Here is a 19286-nt window from a genome sequence, read left to right as displayed (position 1 = left end):
GGGTCTGGCCCATTACAGGCTCTGTCAGTGGGGGCACTTGTAGGGCACAAGGTGACCCTTGACTTCTCGCCCCTTCTCTCCTACCCCTGGGCACGTTCCAATGCCCATCTTGTCAATCTGGACAGGAAGAGCTTTGGAACTGGTTTGTTTGTACAGCGTCACGGTACCTGCTGATTTTAGGGCGTAATCAGGCATTGGAACCTGCATTTCTTCCAGCTTCTCCAGGGCTTCATTGATGATCTCCTGAACCGCCTGGGAAGGAACACAAAGGAGAGCGCCTGTTGGAAGGAAAAGGAACGGGGCAAGCAGCTCCCCTGCAAGGCCAGCCAAGGTGAACGGGGACAAGGCCCATATCAGATGGAAGGAACAACTAAATTGCCTGGAAGCCTCCCAGGTTTGCCCTGCTGTGCTTGACGGGATCAGAAAGGGGAGCTGCTCACTCCAGTGCTCTGAATGCTGGAGCTGCGGGAAGGGGCTTTTCCCATGGAGAGGCCCCAGGCCAGGCAGCACAGAGAGACAAGGAAGCGTGGCCATGACAGCACTTGTTCCAGCAGCACCAGCCTGTTGGCTGTGACAGGGAATGGAGTAGGATACGTGCCGGAGGGAGGATAAAACCCCTGAGGAGATCCTTCTGCCTTGTGCCCTTACCCGTCCGGTAAAGCCTGGGAGCCTTCCCTGCTTCACGCCTTCATGGAGAGCCCGCTCAGCCACATCCTTTGTGCTCCAGCGCAGATTGTAAAGCTGTTCCTGGAGCTTTCCGAGCTGGTCTGGCAGGGATTGGGTTTCGCTCAGGTGTCCTAGCTCCGCCACAGTGCTCCAGAGCATTAAGGTGCCAAGCTGTCCCACGTGGAAAACACCTGTCAGACACACACTGGAGCTTAGAACTTGGTCTAAGGCTGGGTTGTGCCTCGGGCTGCCCTCTCCCCTTTCTGTGTCTCTCCCAAGTGCCGTAGTTGTCTCTCCTCTTATTGTCTTTGACAGTGGCCATCATGGCGTATGGGCTCCACGAGAGATGGATGTTCCCTGCCCTGGACTGTGCTCCTTGTCCTGCAGAAGATTTTCATCCCCCTGGGGCAGGAGAGCTCAGCCACGGCCTCTCCCTCGGCTGAAGAGAACTGGCTTAGCCCCCCTGGGGAAGGCAAGTCACCCCTTCCTCACCGCCACACCCGTCCCACTGGAGCAGGGACTGGCACAGCTCTGTCGGGGGCTTTCTGCTCTCAGCTGAGCTCCTCTGGTCACAGCGGGGGAAGCGGACCAGGGCAGGAGGGAGCCCTGAGTTCATCCTAAAGCACCATCCTCAGGTCGGAGCTCTGCAGAGACTCACCGAGAGAGAACAGGCCCAGAAGCAGCACCAGGATTGTTGCCTTCAGTGCCTTCATCTTCCTGCAGAGCAACAAGGAGGAAAAGGCTGGTGAAGCTGGCGGTTCCCGTGCAGATCAGCAGCAGACTGGAGAGCAGCAGCAGGGACTGCAGCCCTTGAGCCTGGCGTTCCTGGCGTGTGCGTTGGCTTGGTCCTGCAGCAGCTCGAGTCACTGCTGGGGTTGTCACCAGCTGCACCAGTGGGGGAATTGTCATGGCAGCGATTGTTTCGTTAGGGACAAAGGGCTCAAGATTGACTCTGGACTAAGAGCAGGAGTTGCAACAAGAGCTGTGGCCACAGTTCACATCTGTGGGGTGGACAGGTATTCTTTGGAAATGGAAGGCACATGATGAACGCTGTTTCTCCTGCCCACCACCCGATGGGCACTTGTGCTGATCCTGTTCTCCACCCTCTCAAGAGAAGGTTCAGCCTGTGCCCCTACGGCAGGCTGTATCGGGGCCACTGCTTAGGACTCCGTCCATGTGATCCAAAATAGACCTGTCCCTCATTCTGCAGAGATCGAAGGCTTTCTGGGCCTTGCCCCTGTGGTCATGAAGAGGCTGAAAGGCGGCTGCTGCCTTCCACCAGCTCCAGAGCGAGCTCTCAGGCTGCCCTTGTGTTCCTCTCCTGTCCACCCTCCACCCACCCCAGCTGATGAGGTGGAAAACACACCTGGGCAAAGGGGAGGAGGATTTTTCAAACATACCCGTTCAGACCTTCAACCTTTTTCGTCTGCCTCTTGGTACCTGCTGAGGTGCAGGTAACAAGCATCTGACTCGCTCACGAGTGAACCAAAAGCTCTGCGATCTCTGTTCCCTCAAGATCGAGAGTGACAAAGGCGCAGGGAGACCCCTGCTTTTATACCCTGCTGTGCCGACCTCAGCGCTGATGCTGCTTTGTGACATCAGCGGCAGTGAGTGATGTTACAATGGAAGAGGCTGTGCCGCGTTGGGAGGCAAAGTCCAACCTGACAGCAGCGGGTTTTGCAGTCCTCTCTGCAAGGGCAGAAATCCTGCACCATAGAAAGATTGGAAAGGTACAGGAACATGTTACTCTCAGAAAACAGACTCTGTCAACCACTCTTCCTCTTGCTTACTGAAGTTCAGATGGTGTGAGAAAAAAAAAAAAACACCACAAAAAAGCAAGATTCTTGTTCTTATTTTATGGAGCCCATTATACCAGCCACTCAACAACTACACCTGGCTCTGCCGTCTGCAGGAGGAGACCAGCTCCTAAATGATCCCCAGTCCTACAGACACAGATCTTCCACAGGGCAGTGCTCAGCAAATACCAGAGCACAGCGACACCTGGTCATTCAGTTGGAGCTGCTGGGGAGAAGGACAGAGGACTAGAAAGAGACAAATCAGACAAGAGAGAAGAGAGAGGAGCCCAGAGAGAAAGAAACACACAGGGAAAAGGCTGGAGAGATGGAGAGATCAAGACAAATAGGGACGAGGAGCCACAATGAGACAGGGAGGAAGAAAGAGGAGGGTGGAGGAGCAGGACAGAGGGACAAGGGGATGGGAAGGAGAAGAAGGAAAGTTGGGTAGAGAAAGACAGGGACAGGGAGGGGGATGTACAGATGGAGAAAAGGAAGGAGAGAGAGCAGAACAAAGCGACTGAGAAAGAAAGCAAAGGTAAGATGGGGATGAAGTGACTGACAAAGGGAGAAAACCTACAGTGAGCTGGAGGAAGAGGAAAGGAGGGCTGAGAAGCAGCAAAGAGGAAGAGACAAAAAATAAAAGGCAGAGCCAGCTGGACAGGGGTCGATTGCCAGAAGCAATGGGACAGGCAGCGGGGCAAGAATAAAGAGAGAAAAGATGGGGACAGGCAGCAGGACAGAGGGACAGTGAGAGGATAAAAGGGGCAGGGAACAGGATATACATGGAGAAACAATCAGCAGGAACAGGGAGAAAGACAGAAGAGAAAAAAAGATATGAAGAGGGACATGGGACAGGGAGAGAAAGTAAGAAGGAAAGGGAGCAGGACAAGGATGTTCAGAGAAACAGAAAGACAGGGAGCAGGACAGGGCAACACAGACAGAGAAAAAAGGGTAAGGGACGTAGCACAAAGGGAAAGACAAAAAGCAGAGACAGGCAGCAGGGCACGGATAGAGGTAAAAAGGCCTGGGCTGGGCAGCAGGGCAGAGATGGAGACCAAAAAGCAGCTTTGGGCTGCAGGACAGAGATGGAGTGAGAAATGAAAGTGACAGGGAGCAGGAGAGAGTGACAGAGAGAGTGGAAAAACTACAGAGGGAGCAGGACAGCAAAACAGAGCGGGGGACAGACAGGGAGAAGGGCAGAGAAACAGAGAGGGAATGAGAGGGGCAGGGAGCAGGACAGAGAGCTGGAGCAGGAAGGGAAAATGAGATGGGCAGCAGAACAAAGGGAAGGAGAGACAAAGACAGGGGCAGGGAGCAGGACAAAGGGGTGGAAGAAGAGAAAAAGTGGTAATGGTTCAGGACTGAGATGAAAAAACAAATGAAAAATACACCGGGACTGGGATGGAGTGACAGAGAAAGGGCAAAGGAACAGGGGGCGGGACAGCACTGAAGGAATAAACAACTGTGGTGGGCAGTGGGACAGAGAGATGGAGAGAGGAAAAACAGAGCAAGAGAGAGAGGAAAGAAGGGGCAGCAGCTGGACAGGGGGATACGGTGAGAAAAGATGGGACCGGGAACAGAACAGAAAGGAAAGAAAAAAAAGGACAAAAAGACAGCAAGAGGGGAAAATGCACAATCAAGCAATCAGGTCAAGAAGCCGACACCGGGGGGGCAGCAGCTGGGGAGAAACCGGGGACACCAGAGACCCTGATGAAGACTCTCGAGTACCAAGGATGGACTTCAGCAAAGTTATGGCGGGGTTATGGAAATAATTTATGTTTGATGCATTAACTAAGCAGGAGAAACAAATGAATATGCAATAGGTGTATGTAAGAAATACCAAGAAGTGCGAATCACACACACGCTCGATCAGAGCAGCAATCTTGCGAGTGTCCGGCGCTGTAACAAAAGTGCTGCTTTTACCGCTTTCCAAACCGTGTTAAAGAACCTTTTTGCCGACTTTTCGGTACCATTTCCCCCCACCCAGGAGAACAAGGCCAGAGCAGCCCACGCACACCTGAGCCAGATGCAGCAACAACATCCCCAGGGCCCCAGTTGCAGGAAAAAGGGCCCCAGGGCTGGGCCGGGGGCTGCTCAGCCTTGGGGCAGCTCCACGGGCACCACGGCAAAGCTCAGCCTGGCCGCCCGCAGAGCCGCCGCCTCCTCAGCCTGGGCTGCGCCGCCATTGGGCGGGAGGGCTGTCAGTCTCCTCCCCTGAGGTGATCCTGGATCTGATTGGCTGCCTTAGGGGTCACTCCCCACACAGTGCCCACCCTGCCCTGAGGTAATGTTTCCTGTGATTGGCCGGCTGGGATTTCTCATTTCCCCCCCTACCAAGTGATGGGTCAGACCACTTGTCAATCATCCATGTGCTGCACTCCCGCCAGCTGTGATTGGTGCAGCCAGCACGGCCCGCCCCTGAACGCTGCCCAGCTCGGTCAGCTCTCGCCACCTTTCCTGCAGGCCTCAAAGCTGGATTGGCTGGTTACCTATCAATCACATGACTTGCCCCGCCTCCTCAAATGCCATTGGCTGTCCTGGGTCCCCTGACTCCCCAGAGACTTCCGGTTGGTTGTTGCCAGGCAACGAGCTCCACCCAAACATGAAACTGTGGGCCCTGATCAGAGGCCGTGGGTGATAAAAGACACGTTGGGACCCCGAACATGAGGATTTGGGCCCCAAGAAGGAGGCTCTGGGCACTGAGAAGGACGGGCGGATGCTACAGGTGGCGCTTTGGGCCCTGAACACGAGGGGACCCTCTTGGTTCCCACCCGAGCAGGGTTTGGTGCCCGTGACCCCACGGAACAGACACCTGTGCTGTCCGGAGTGGCCGCGGAACAGACGGAGCCCAAAGCCACGGACTCCATGAGCTCAACGGGGAGCTGTGACATTTTATGGACGTTTCACAGGGCGGCCCATGGGCTGAGGGCAACTGTGTGTGTGTGACATCAAAGGGTGGGCAGGGGAGCGGTGGTTGGTGAGGACGTATTGGATCGTGTGGGACCTGAGCCTGACGCCCATGGGGTGGAACAAGGGCTGGAGAAAGGACCATCGTGTTGAACCCCAGCCGGTAACTGAGCCCCACGCAGCCGCTCGCTCCCTCCCCGCAGCGGGACGGGGGAGAGAAGTAAAGGGAAACAGTAGAGAACACTCGTGGGTTGAGATAAAAACAGTTTAAAATTGGAATTAACAAAAAAATAGATGAAAAATTTAAAAATTAAATTAAAAAATTGAAATGAAAATATGTAGTAGTAAAAATTATACCTATGATAATGAAGAAGAAAATACCAAATAGAAACCTAAAAAAGCCATAGAATCATTTCTTGAGGTGGAAGGACCCACAGGATCATCAGGTCCAACTCCTGTCCCTGCCCAGGACAACCCCACAGTTCACACCGTGTGTCTGAGGACGTTGTCCAGTCTCTTCTTGAACACTGTCAGGTTGGGGCCGTGACACCTCCCTGGGGAGCCTGTTCCAGTGTCCAGCACCTCTGGGTGAAGAACCTTTTCCTCATGTCCAACTGACCCTCCCCCAGCACATCTTCCTGCCATTCCCTTGGGTTCTGTCATTGGTCACTAAGGAGAAGAGTTCTGTTCCTGCCCCTCCAGCTCCTCTTGTGAGGAAGATGTAGACCGCCAAGAGATCTCAGTCTCCTCCAGGCTGAACAAACCCAGTGACTTCAGCTGCTCCTCATATGTCTTCCACTCCAAACCCTTCCCCAACTTCGTAGCCTCTTCTGGACACTCGCCAGTAGCTTTATCTCCTGTTTATCCTGTGTCCCCAGCCCTGCACACAGTGAATGCTCCAGGTGAGGCCGCCCCAGCGCAGAGCAGAGCGGGACAATCCCCTCCCTGCCCCGCTGGCCGTGCTGTGCTGGATGCACCAGGACATGGGTCCCTCTTGGCTCCAGGGACACTGGTGGCTCATGTTCAACTTGCCGTTGACCAGAACCCCCAGATCCCTCACCGCAGAGCTGCTCTCCAGAATCTCGTCCTCTCGTCTGTCTGTACAGCCAGGGTTGCTGTGTCCCAGGTGCAAAATGGTACCCCCGGAATATCTGACACCATTTGTGCTTACTTGGGTTCATCTCACCTCATCTACATATATTCACGCTCACATCTCATCTGTACAATGCAAACATGGACTTCTGACCCACTCATTCAGTGTCTTTCCATGGAGGGAGAAAGAACCTCTCTGAGCTGGGGTGAGAGGCCAGTGCTGGAGATGGATTTTGTGAGGGATTGGTCCATGATGATTGGGGCAGATTGCATTGGGGGTCCAGTGCACATGGCACAGCCCAGACCCTGCTCTGCTGGTCCTGCAGGTCTCTGGCAGGAGGCCTGGCTGTGAGAGGACACTGCTGTGTGCCCAGACCTGCAGGCCTACAGTTTTTAGCTTTTTCAATCTGTCAGCCACTGTAATGGGAATGTTCTTGAGAGAAACTTTGTAGGAAGACATAAACCTTCAGGCCCTGCCCTGAGGAGATCATCTTGCCATCTGGAAAGGCTGTTCTGAGTCCAGCTCTGTCACAGCAGTGCCCATTGCCTGTCCCTGCCTGCGCTCACAGGACTCACACACAGCAGGACGGTGACCAGGCTGCCAGAGCACTCAGGCCTTGCACCAACACAAGGGATGAGAAGGAGAGTGTGGGAGTGGAACGAGAACAGCTCTGGAAGGCCAAGCGCTGGTGCTCCCTGGCAGTGCTGCCAGGCTGGACTCTTTTCCCCTCCACCCATGCACACAGGAAGTATCCCCGTAGCTCCAAAAAGGCCTTGGAGTTAGGATGTCAGCAGAAAAGTATTTGCTGAAGGGCTCTTTATTTTGATTATACACAGAGAGCACCATTCCGCATTGACGCAGCCACTCAGTGAGAAAGGAAAAGCAGGCAGTGAATTGCAAAGGGAATTACAACATTATCACAATAAACACAACTAGAGAAAAAAAGTACTGCAGACAGGATGAAACCGCAATGAGTTAGACTATAACTCTTATGTAGAAGAAGAGAGAGACACTTTATAGCTTCAGAAGAAATCCAGTCATCAGTTTCCTCAGGGCATCCTTGAGCTCCTGGTTCCTCATGCTGTAGATGAGGGGGTTCACTGCTGGAGGCACCAAAGAGTACAGAACAGACACCACCAGATCCAGTGAAGGGGAGGAGATGGAGGGGGGCTTCAGGTAGGCAAATGCACCAGTGCTGACAAACAGGGAGACCACGGCCAGGTGAGGGAGGCACGTGGAAAAGGCTTTGTGCTGTCCCTGCTCAGACGGGATCCTCAGCACGGCCCTGAAGATCTGCACATAGGACAGCACGATGAAAACGAAACACACAGAAATCAAACAGACACTAAAGACAATAAGCCCAAGTTCCCTGAGGTAGGTGTCTGAGCAGGAGAGCTTGAGGATCTGGGGGATTTCACAGAAGAACTGGTCCAGGGCATTGCCCTTGCACAGTGGCAGTGAAAATGTATTGGCCGTGTGCAGCAGAGCATAGAGAAACCCCGTGGCCCAGGCAGCTGCTGCCATGTGGACACAAGCTCTGCTGCCCAGGAGGGTCCCGTAGTGCAGGGGTTTGCAAATGGCAACGTAGCGGTCATAGGCCATGACCGTGAGAAGACAATATTCTGCTGTAGCACAGAAAAGAAAAAAAAAGAGCTGGGCAGCACATCCTGTATATGAAATGGAGCTGGTCTCCCAGAGGGAATTGGCCAAGAACTTGGGGACAGTGGTGGAGATGGAGCCCAGGTCAAGGAGGGCGAGGTTGAGCAGGAAGAAGTACATGGGGGTGTGGATGTGCTGGTCACAGGCTATGGTGGTGATGATGAGGCCGTTGCCCAGGAGGGCAGCCAGGTAGATGCCCAGGAAGAGCCAGAAGTGCAAGAGCTGCAGCTCCCGTGTATCTGTGAACACCAGGAGGAGGAACTGGGTGATGGAGCTGCTGTTGGACATTTGCTGCCTCTGGGCATGGAACACTGTCACAGGAGCGAAAGACAGTGACACATTAGGGGAGACTTCTCTGAGCAAAATCAAAGCCATTTCTCACACACCCTCCCCTGCTCCACACCCCTTGTCCTTTTCCAGACCTTCCTTCAGCTCCGTGGCTGAACCCTGGGTGGTGCTGGCTGGAGGTGCCGTGAGGAGCAGGGCCTGTGCCCGCTGGCTGCCCAGGAGTCAGCCCTGCTCTGCAGCAGGGGTCATGGAACGGGGGGCAGGGGACAGACCTGGGGTTCAAAGTTGTCACCTGAAACTGCTGCTGGTGAAGAAGGGCCTTTCAGCATGTGCTCTATCACCGAGAATGAAACAGGACGGTAAAATGAAATTTGAAATGTTTGGGTGTTTTATAGCTTCACAGAATCACAGAATATTAGAGGACTGGAAGGGACGTCAAAAGATCATGTAGTTCACTTCTGCAATTCCCCTGGAGAGTGTTCTTGGGTGTCAGAAACCCTCAGCATTTCTCCTGCACTCAGAGAGAACAGAGCGAGTCCTGCAAGGCAGGAGAATGCCTGTGGGTCAGTGCAGAGTGAGGGCAGCTGCTCTGTCCCTCTGTCTTGCTCCCAGCTGCCCTGGGCTGGCACCTTGCTGAGATGGAGGCTGATCACACTGCCATGTTACCCTGAAAAGCCCCCAGGCACTGCTGAGAGCAGAGGTTTGCAGTTTGGAAAAAAGGACAGGTCAGCCTAAGGCTGATGGGTTCAACAGATGTGGTGCTGCTGCTGTCCATGGGCAGAGAAGTGGCTGAAGGGATGTTCCGAGGCTTCTGGTAGACGTACTGATCACTCAGAGTTGCAGTTCAGGAGTCTCAGTGACTTGTTAAAACTGGAAAGCTCCTTTTGCATTTATCCTTTCCTACACCCCTCTCCCTCCCCCCAGTCTTGGAATAGGAAATGAAAAGCAGAGACTCAGGAAAGCTCCTTATCTTTATAGTAATACCTGTATAGATCTTCTCCTTGAAACCTCCAATTGGAAGTAGTCTGCAGTGAGCTGGAGCTGTGAGTAGACCTGACCCACAGAGAACCCAGCAGCAGAAGGACCCTGCCGTGCCAGGGGTCACTCCTTCCACCCACGGCTTCTCCCCTCAGCGTTGTTGGGATCTCCCCAAGCAGGCTGAGCGCTGACCCTGGCAGGCGGCAGAGTCCCTGCCCCGGCACCGCCCTGGGGTGCAGGGACCCTGCTCTGCAGGACAGCCCTGGGCACCCCTGCCTGCACATTTGCATTTACACCCCACAGCCATCCTTGGGAGAACGCAGCATTCATGTCTTGTCACTCTGACAGTGCAGAAGGCAATCCCTGCTCTGCAGCACATCCTCCTCCTCTGATCAGAGAATCTCTGAGAGTCGTACTTACATCTCTTGCAGGCTCTGCAATGTGACAGCTTTCTGAGATCCTACCAAGATTTGCAGATGCATGCCCTGCAGCCACAGGCTTAATATCTGTGAAGATTTTTCTCCAAGTGAGTTCTCATGTGTCCTCCCACTCCAGTCTGTGTTTCCCCTCTCTGTGCCTGGCTCCTGTCCCCTCGGTGCTGCAGGCAGAGCCCTCAGCCCTGCTGCGCTTTGCAGAGGAGCTGCTCCTGGGCAGAGCTGTCTCTCTGCAGCGCTGCCGCTTGCCATGAGCTCCCTCTGTCCCAGGAGCCCAGCCCAGCTCAGCAGCACAGGAGCAGCCCATGATGTCCCTTTCTCTGGCCCCTCTGGGCTCCCTCCAGTAGTCCCTGGGGCTCTAGGGGCACGTTCTTTGAGACAACCTCAAGTAATCAGTGATCTTGATCCTCTCTCGTCTGCAGAGACACTTCTTCCAGCATTGTGTTCTTTGTATTAAAACATAAATTGGTATGAGAATCATCTTTTCTTGTCCCAGGCAGAGCTGACGCAAGCGGGGACGCAGGCCCTGTTAAGTTCAGCCCTGCTGGAAGATCACTGGGCCTGCTGAGCTTCCCTGTATCTCAAGGCTTCAGGCAGGCGCAGCCTCCTGCTCTTTCTCACAACAAAGCAGGAATCTCAGACATAGTGATAAGGTTCCTAGAGTTTCTCACAGGCCTATGTTATCTAACACAGACGTTCTACTCATCAAGCACACAAGGTCAGTAAAACAATTAGCGTGATGTATGTGCTTTTCCTACAGACAGGTGCAAGTCACTTGAGCGTATTTACATTTAACTAACCTCCTCGCCAAATCTTCCGCTACATTCCCATACACATGGGGTCTTGGACACTTGGTACCAGGTTTCCTTGGGGCAGGTCAGAGCTGGGCTGGTGCCACAGCTGGGGTGGTTCAGCCCAGATGTGAGGCAATGTCCTCAGCCAGGGACCTGACTGGCTGAGCTGGAGCTGTCAGTGTTGCAGACAGAGCTGTGACACGGATGGAATAAACTGCCAAGGCAGAGTGGCAGAAGTTAGTTCATCTGGTCTTGAAGGACAGCAGCCTCCAAGCACAGCAACAGTCCAGATCAAAACTCGGTCTAGACCTGTAATGCAATTCAAGGGCCCCCTAATGAGCTGTTACTACTTCAGGAACAGTTAAAGGAGAAACAAAGACACTGGGTGGCCATTGATGAAATTAATATGGGAAAGAACATATATTCTCTATGTCTCTTCCTCCATCCTCAGCAAGTTCTCCCAGGCCTCTGTGACTGGAGGCAGGAATCTGGAGGAGATCTGGATGGGGATCGAGTCAGGGATCACTGGAACTAACACAATCCTTTCCAGTCTGTGGGACAGGAGGGGCAGTATCCCAGGAGCTGAGACAGCAGGACCATGTCACAGTGAGGCCACTCTCCACCACCTTGGAAAGCTCATGGAGACTGCGGGGACTCCCTGACCACTGGCAGCTCTCACATAGTGTGTGCACTTCTCAAAAATGGCCAATGGGCGAGCAGGGGAACTAAGGGCTGTGCCCCAGGACATGGCCACTGGGACCCCATTTCTGGGTGTCTGGAAGAGAAGGTGATGGGGTTTACCCAGGGCAGGTTGTGTCTGTCCATCCTCTCTGCTTTCTGTGAGGAAAGGACAGGGTTGCAGGACGTGGGGAGAGCAGTGGTGGTCTGTTACCTGGCAGTCAGCAAGGCATTCAGCATCATGCCCCACAATATTCTTGTGTCCAAGGTAGGATATTATGGTCTGTGTCAGTGTGCAAGTAGATGGGTAAAAACAATCTGGATAGTTGGGCTTGGAAAGGTGCTATAGAAAGGGAGAAACTTCCCAATCCTGAGGACAGTCAAGCACTGGAAGCTGTTTCCCAGGAGTGCACATCCACTCTACCCCAGAAAGTGTCCAAGATGTGTTTGGATAAAGCCCTGAGTAATCTGGTCTGACCCTGCTTTGAGCAGGAGGTTGGTCAAGAAACCTCTCGAGGTCTCATCCAGCCTGAATGAGGCTGTCCTTTCATCCCCTTCATGTGTTCAATTTAGGGAGAGCTCTCAGGATCTCTCTGACTACAGGAATAATTCACATGAGGTCCAGGGCTGCTTTACAAGTGCCCCCAAACAGTCCTGACCACATCTTGTGCATCCCTTTTCATTTGCCCCAACCCAGCGTCATCTTTTTCGCTATGTCCTCATGCTCACCTTGTTGATCCTTTCAGAGCAGGTTGCTCAACAGGTGTCATCATCCATGTACAGAGTCTGCACATCAGCCAGGCAGCAAAGCCATCGTTACAGAAATGGAGACGAGGCTCTTGATCAGCTCCTTGCACCCAGGAATCGGCACCTCGTCTGCTGAGATTCCTGGGAACACCTGAACTTTAAGTGCAGAGCATGTGAGTCCTCATTGGGTATCCTGGCTTGTCTCCTGACCCATGTGGTGCTTTGGGCTGTAAAGAGAATCAAAACCAGCCATTTGACTGGGGTAGTTTCATTTGACATGTGTCACGCAGGGCAGATGAAGGGAGCTCAGAACTCCAGTTTCTGTTGCACTTTCGGGACTTCAGAGACTAGAAATGCAGGTGATGGTGTCAGTGGACACCACATAAACATTCTGGCTTCCTTTGTGCCTTTGCACTGATCTGGGATCTGTTCTTTGGCTTTCTTTGCCAAAAAAAGAAACGACTCCCCTATGCCACCTCCACCTTACAACAGAAAAAAAGGAGAAAAATTAGGAAAGGTAGGAGTGAGAGAAAATTACTAAGAACTTCATGCAAAAGGTGAACTACTGAGGTCTACAAGGTGTTTTGAGAAGCAGAATGGGAATGAAATTAAAGAGCTTCATCTCATGAACATCACTGAGAATAAGGAGTTATCTGTGACTGTTATTAGTGATAGTGCCATTATTCTAAAACATCCTTGAGAGCTTCTCTGTTCTCTGTTGGCTCCAAAGCTCAGCCTGCTCAGATTTTGAAAGGACGACTTCAGACCTCTGCCACCCAAATCTCTATAACCTTCTCTCATCGAAGCTCTTGTACTCCAGGAAGGGGAAAACTCCCAATGCAGGCACCAAACCAGTGCCCAACCTGCCTGGAGAGCCAGGACAGTTGTGCCACACAACAGCTGCCCTCGAGGGAAGCTGGAGGTGATGGGAATTGAAGTGGTTTCAGCTGCAATCATAGAATCAGAGAATTACAGAATCATAAAATCATTTAGTTTGGAAAAGACACATAAGATCATCGAGTCCAACTGCATCTTCTAACATTGCCAAGTCCAACACTAAACCATATCCCTTAGCACCACATCTATATGTCTTTGAAATTCCTCCAGGGATGGAAGCCCAACTGCTGAGCTGGCAGGACACCATTGGCTGCAGTTAGACATAAGATACTTGTCATAACTGTGAGTTCAGACCTCAGCAGAATTTCTCATACCCCTCATTGAGGAAGGCAGGGTGTTGGGGAGATGTGAGCACGTTCCAGTTTCCCACATCCCAGGACAGAGCCCAAACCATCCTTCCCTTGACCTCTGGCATCCCATTTCTTGAGATGCAAAGCTGGTGGGCCTTCTGTGGATAATCATGTTAAAACGCATCAACAGTCCTTCAAGTGATCATGTAATTTCTCTAAGAGTGTCAGTTAAAAAAAAAAAAAAAAAAAAAAAGGAAAAGGTTAACCTGCCCAAATATAAATATCTGCAACATTTCAGTCTGCATGTGTGGTAGCCCCACTGGCAGTGCCCATCAAATAGGTATTTACACTATAAGGCTTGATACCCCATCCACAAGTACGTATCTAGGTGGATCAGATGACGGGTGGTCTGGCAAAAGTCACCCTGTTCCTCCCCAGGTGCATGGACACTGCGCATTTGCTTCTCCAGAGAGTGGCAGAAGCTGGATCCCCTTCTCGGGACAGACTCCTTCAAGGAGAGACACAGACATGGGGGTAACTCATCAGGTCTTCATGGCATTTCATTCGGCATCAATTTTTATGTAATTGGTGACTTCCTGGGATTACCCTTTCTGCACAAATGATCATAAAAAGACAACCACTTACTAACACATGGTCATAAAGGGGCTGTTACGGACAAGAAAGCTCATCATGGGCTCTGGAGAGAGCGAGGAAGTTTATCATAAGCACCAGGAAGAACCAAGAAGCTCAAGGCCTCTTCTGAGGAGCAGGAGACCCTGAGCAGCCGTGACTGGCCATGTGTAGGTGTGGGAGAGGGTCAGGGCATGTCAGGGAGAAACAATGAGATGGCCGATGGCTTTAGTGAACCCTTACAGCCATGTCTGAGCCCCAAAATGGAAAGCAGTTGACGTGTGCAGGTGGAGGAGGAATAGGAGGAAGATTTTCCTGGGAAAATGGAAGGAAGAAAGGCCTCTCTTGGGCTAATCGTGTATGGTAGTGACATTTCCATCTTGTGGGCATGGCTGTGCCTGGGAGATGGGGAATGGCTGCTGCTGGGGGTGGCTGTGCTCAGCCATGGCCCATGAGCTGACCTTGCTCTGCTCCTCTCTTACGCTCCCCACACTTGGATGGTCCTCAGGAACCATCCATGAACCTGGTGGATGCTTGAACATCCTGGAGTGATGGGGTACAGATCCAAATAAAGGGTTCAAGCAAGTTTGGGGCTGGGACATTGAGGTGACTGGTGACCATTGCCAGGTGTATGAAAGAAGCTGGATGAGTTGCAAGGAACTCACAGGCATTTCCAACTCCACAGAAAACCAGAGCCTTGCAGTTAAAGCAACAGCACCTGACATAAAACCCACCCCCAAAACACAAAACACTGTCCACAGGCAAAGCCTTGAGAAACATTTGAGAAAAATTTGCAAGGTCCCAGGGGTCACGGCTCAGCCATTCTGGGTATAAACAAGCATCAAGGGCTGACATGGCACCAGAGCCACCTCCACATTGCCCTCACCACCTGTAACCAGTGTCTCCAAGTCTTTGCTTCACCAGCCTCCAGGGACAGGGACCTCGAGTGGTTGTTTCCTTCACAGCTGTGTCAGTGATGGCCCTCCGTGGGGTCCCAAACACCCTCAGAAACTTGGGGTTTGCTTCTGCCTTTCACTTCATTACAGCTTTGTTCATTCATTCAGTAGCTGCAGTTCAACATCGTGGCACCAGAGGGCTCATAACATCTAAAATGCCCTTTCATAGCAAGCCTCTGGGCATCATTTTCCAAAAGGCTTAAAGCCTGGTGTGGGTGATTAGAGAGATTTCAGGAACAGCCAAACAGAGAGCATTTCCATAATAAATAGCCATAAATCAGTATTTCTTCTGTTTCCTTCCCTGCTCGTCCTTCCCTCCCTTTCCAGAACGGGTGCTCTCAGCAGTCTCCTGTTCATATTGATCTGGAGCGTCTCCTGATGAAGACTGAAGATGTCAGAAAAGTGGGTTCCTGAATCACCGCGTGAGTGAGGAGACAGGCCAGGACAGCTCAAGAGGAGTCACACTCCTCTGGACCAAGAGGTGGGTGTTCCTGGGAATCTCAGGTGCCACAGCACAGCGATACTTGTGTTCAGGGAGCTGGTGAAATGACCCATTTCCTTTTCTGTCATGGTGTCTGAGTTTGCTCAAGTAACTCCTGACTTGAGCCCCATCCACTCCTGGGTGTTCTCCAGACTTCTGTCTTCAGGAACAAAGCCCCAGGAGACCTTGCTGGTGAAGATGGAGGCAAAGAAGCCGTGAAGTACCTCAGTCCTGTCTGCTTCTACTCTTACAAAGTTCAGCGGCAGGTCCATGTTACCCTGGTCGGTTATTTTACTGTAAGGAAGCAGTGTCAGCTCATCTGGCTGCCCTCAGCCTCCCCTGCAGGTTTCAAGTCCAGGGCAGCTGTGGCATCATCGCCACATCAATGGAAAACGTTTCTAAATTCCTCCTTTACAGCTCGACACACTCCCACATTCTGTGTGTTGCCTTTTTGCCCTGGAGCTCCATCAGTTCAGACGAGCAGCCTCACAAGATAAATGCTACTTCTCATGGGTACTCAGAGAGATCATTCCCGTTCTTAGAGCAGGCTGTCCTGTAAGACCTGTCAGATTTCCTGAGCTCCTTCAGCCTTCAGAGCTGCTTCCCTGGCACCACCTCTATCAGCCCCCCCAGTCATGTCAAAGTCTTCTCCTCTGGAGCCCACCAGCCTGTGCTCTGCTGCTGGCCTTCCTCCCTCCCCTCTGGTGCCTGGGACCCCACTGTTTCTGGTCACACCAGCCAAGGTGGACACTGATGTTCACATCCTCGACCAGCTCTGCCTTGTTTGCCAGTTCCAGATCCAGGTGAGCATCACCCTTGTTGGCTCACCAGGCAGACATGTTAAGAACTTGGCCCAAGATCCTCTGGACTGTTGGCACCTGCCACTTTGCCTGGCCAGTGAATGCCAGGGCAATTACAGTTCCCCATAGGAACCTGCTCATTGACTGGAGACTTCCTCAGGTTGCTGATAGAACATCTTTTCCATTTCTTCTTCATGGTCAAGGTCTTTGTAAACTCCAAGACGTTGTCACCCTGTATTGGATTTGCATGGCCAAGCCTTGGAACTGGGCTGAGTGTGGCTGTGCTAGAGTTGTCGCCTCTCTGAGAAGACAACAGGAGTTTGACCGACGTCAGACACAGCTGATTTCAGCTGGCTCCAAGATGGACCCACTCCTTGACAAATCTGAGCCACTCAGTGATGCTGACAGCACTTCTGTGATATTGTATATGAGAATGGGTAAAAAACACTGCACAACAGCAGGTGGGAGAGAGGAGGGAGGAAATGTGAGAGAAAAAACGCTACAGACACCAAGGTCATATCCCATGGGACCCAAGTAGGTCTCTCAGCAGGCCAAAGCCTGCTCTCCTGAAATCCTGCTCTTTGCCTTGTTATCATCTTCCAGGAGCCTCAAGTCTCCTTTCTCATCCCTGACTGTTACATCCCTGACCAACTCTTTCTGGTTTGTAGGTGGGAAGTCCCACAGGGCACCTCAACTCACTGACTCCTCAGTCACCCGTGTCAGGAAGATGTTGTCAACGAGCTCCAAACCCCTCCTGGATGGCTGGTACCTTGCAAATATTGGGATATCTTAGGTTTGCCATGAGGACACAGCCCTGCAAACATGAGGCTACTTTCAGCTGTCTGAAGGAGGCCTCATCTAATTCCTCTTCCTCATCAGTGAGTCTGTTGCTGATGTCCACCCACCACAACATTGCCCATGTTGTTCTGCCCTCTCATGCTGACTCCTCAGCTCAGAGCTGATATTCTCTGTCCCCAGGCAGAACTCCACACGTTCCTGCTGCTCCCTCACATAAAGGGCAACTTCCCCTTGGACTCCAGACCTCTGGCATGATGAGCACCAGACCCTCAAGACTCCACAGTTTCTCCAGGAGGGGCTATTTGTAGTGCCCTGAAACTCCTCATGCTGTTATCTTTGGAGAGACACCCTCATCAGGATAAGCCATCTGTATGTAAACATCAAGAGATGACCACAAATGGAGCTTCAGTTCAGGGAGGGTCCAGACCTTGAGAAACTTTGGCATTCCACCATCTGAAAGCTCTGCAGAAGCTTTTTGGGGGCAGGAGAATAACCCCATTCATCAGGACAGAGCAGGACCTGACACGCTGAGCAGGGGCCCTGAGGAGAAGGGCCTGGGCACTACAAGGGCCGCCAAACAAGCCCGTGCTGCACGCTCACCATGAACAAGGCAGCTGCACACGGGGCTGCATGAGGAGGAGCGTGGGGACCCAGACACCTGGAGTTCTCATCCCATTCGGTTCAGCACTGGTGTGACCCCACACACACGGGTGTGTGCCAGTGTGCGGCTTCCCAGTTTGGAGAAGCAGGGAGGAACTGGAGAGTGTAGGGCTCTGCCAAGGCAGGGTTCAGGACCTTGTGCACATGGTGTGGGATGCTGAGGGACCTGGGCTGCTTTGGCCCAGCAGCGCTGGGGAGGCTGCAGCAGTGTAGGAGGAGCCTGAGAGTGCTTGAAGGGTGGTTTCAGACATGGTGGAGGTTTTCTTCATAGTGCGAAAGAGCTTGAGAAAGAAATAATGCCACAAAGTTTAGCTTTGGTGGTTCCGGCTGGACATGCGGAGAAAGGAATGTGACTGGAAGGGCAGTGCTGTGGTGGAGCAGGTCACCCAGAGGGAGTCTGCATCAGCCCAAGGCTTTGTGCTTCAAGGAACAGCTGGGGAGGATGGAGAGAGATCAGCAAAGGAAGGAAGATGCTCAGACAAGAGCAAGGTGGGGCAGCAGGGGGGATGTCTCCAGCCTGCAGAGAAAGAGGTGCAGGTGATGCCACAGCATAGCACAGGCTGTCGTGGAGATGATCACGGATGTAAAGAGGCTGAAAGCCCCCACCAGACATGAGCTCCTTCTCCCCTTAGCTATGGCTATTGTCTCCACCTCTGATGCCTGTGAGGAGACACCTTGTCCTTACAGCACAGGGGCCTCATGGCCTCCTTGTCCCCAGCCAGGAACCTGGGAGGTGTTGGACCATAGTCCTGCCCTTGGCCTTGCACAGCCCCACATCACACTGTCCCAGGAAGGGCCCTGGGCAATGTGGAAGGGACAGGATCTGCCTTCCCAGGGGTGGGGGTCAGGGCTTGGCCCTTTGGTTAATGAAACACATCCAGGTTTACTGATCATCAGAGAGACCTTCACCTTGCTTTTCTTGACCTGTCATCTCTGCCTCCAGTTGCCTTCTCTAACCAGACCCTGGGGATGGTTCCTCAGTAGTGTTCCTCAGTGGGACCCATTAACATTACCAGAAACTTTGGAGTTTGAATCTGACTTGGACTTCTTGAGAGGTTCCTTCAACTTCCTCTCTGTGTCTGAGGTCCATGGACTCAGCGCCAAAGCCACCAGAGGAGTTATTAAAGTGCCTTGTGCTGCTCCTGTGCTCCTGAGCTGGGCTGGGCTCCTGGGACAGAGGGAGCTTATGTCAAGCAGCAGCGCTGCAGAGAGACAGCTCTGCCCAGGAGCAGCTCCTCTGCAAAGCACAGCAGGGCTTAGGGCTCTGCCTGGGGATCTCAGGGAGACGGGCAAGGCAGAGAGAGACACACACCCACCCTCACCGCATTTTCCTTCTTGCTCCACTGCTCTGGGTCGCTGCTGTTGTGATCTGGTTCTTGCTGTCAGGCTCTCTGTGGATGGGAGTTTCAGCTGCACAGTCACAGCCTGATCTTGTGGGTCCTTTCCTGCAGCTGTGTCCATGGGAACACGTGTCCCAGCTTTCCTCTGCCCTGTGGGGTGTGGGCAATGCAGTCTGTGGGGCTGGGGAATGAGCTGAGTTTCCCTTAATCAAATGCCACCATTAGGACTCTTGGCTGTCTCCTTGAGGTTTCCTTCCAAGCTGTGAGCTTCCGTCCAGGATGCAAACCTGTCCTACAGCATCCTTCTGTATCTGAAAGCCCCACGGAGAAGCGCAGAGATGCTGCAACTGAGAAAATGCTTTTTAGGAAAGGGTGAGACATGTTGTGGTTCCAT

At 52.6% G+C, this 19286-nt stretch overlaps 1 protein-coding gene across 1 annotated transcript in view; it reads right to left on the bottom strand.

The window, feature by feature from the left end:
• The window catches only part of LOC135999812 (olfactory receptor 14A16-like), a 59061-nt gene that overhangs the window by 22037 nt on the left and 17738 nt on the right, over positions 1-19286 (bottom strand). Inside the window, exons 2-3 of the mRNA XM_065653388.1 lie at positions 8295-8432; positions 7567-8225 (exon numbers count right to left, since the gene is read on the bottom strand). Of these exons, the coding sequence (XP_065509460.1) occupies positions 7567-8225; positions 8295-8432 (797 nt within the window). The remainder of the gene's footprint in view (positions 1-7566; positions 8226-8294; positions 8433-19286) is intronic.

This window comes from Caloenas nicobarica, chromosome 30, assembly GCF_036013445.1.
Source record: "Caloenas nicobarica isolate bCalNic1 chromosome 30, bCalNic1.hap1, whole genome shotgun sequence".
In the NCBI taxonomy this organism is placed as follows: Eukaryota; Metazoa; Chordata; class Aves; order Columbiformes; family Columbidae; genus Caloenas; species Caloenas nicobarica.
This window is presented reverse-complemented; position numbering and strand designations above follow the sequence as displayed.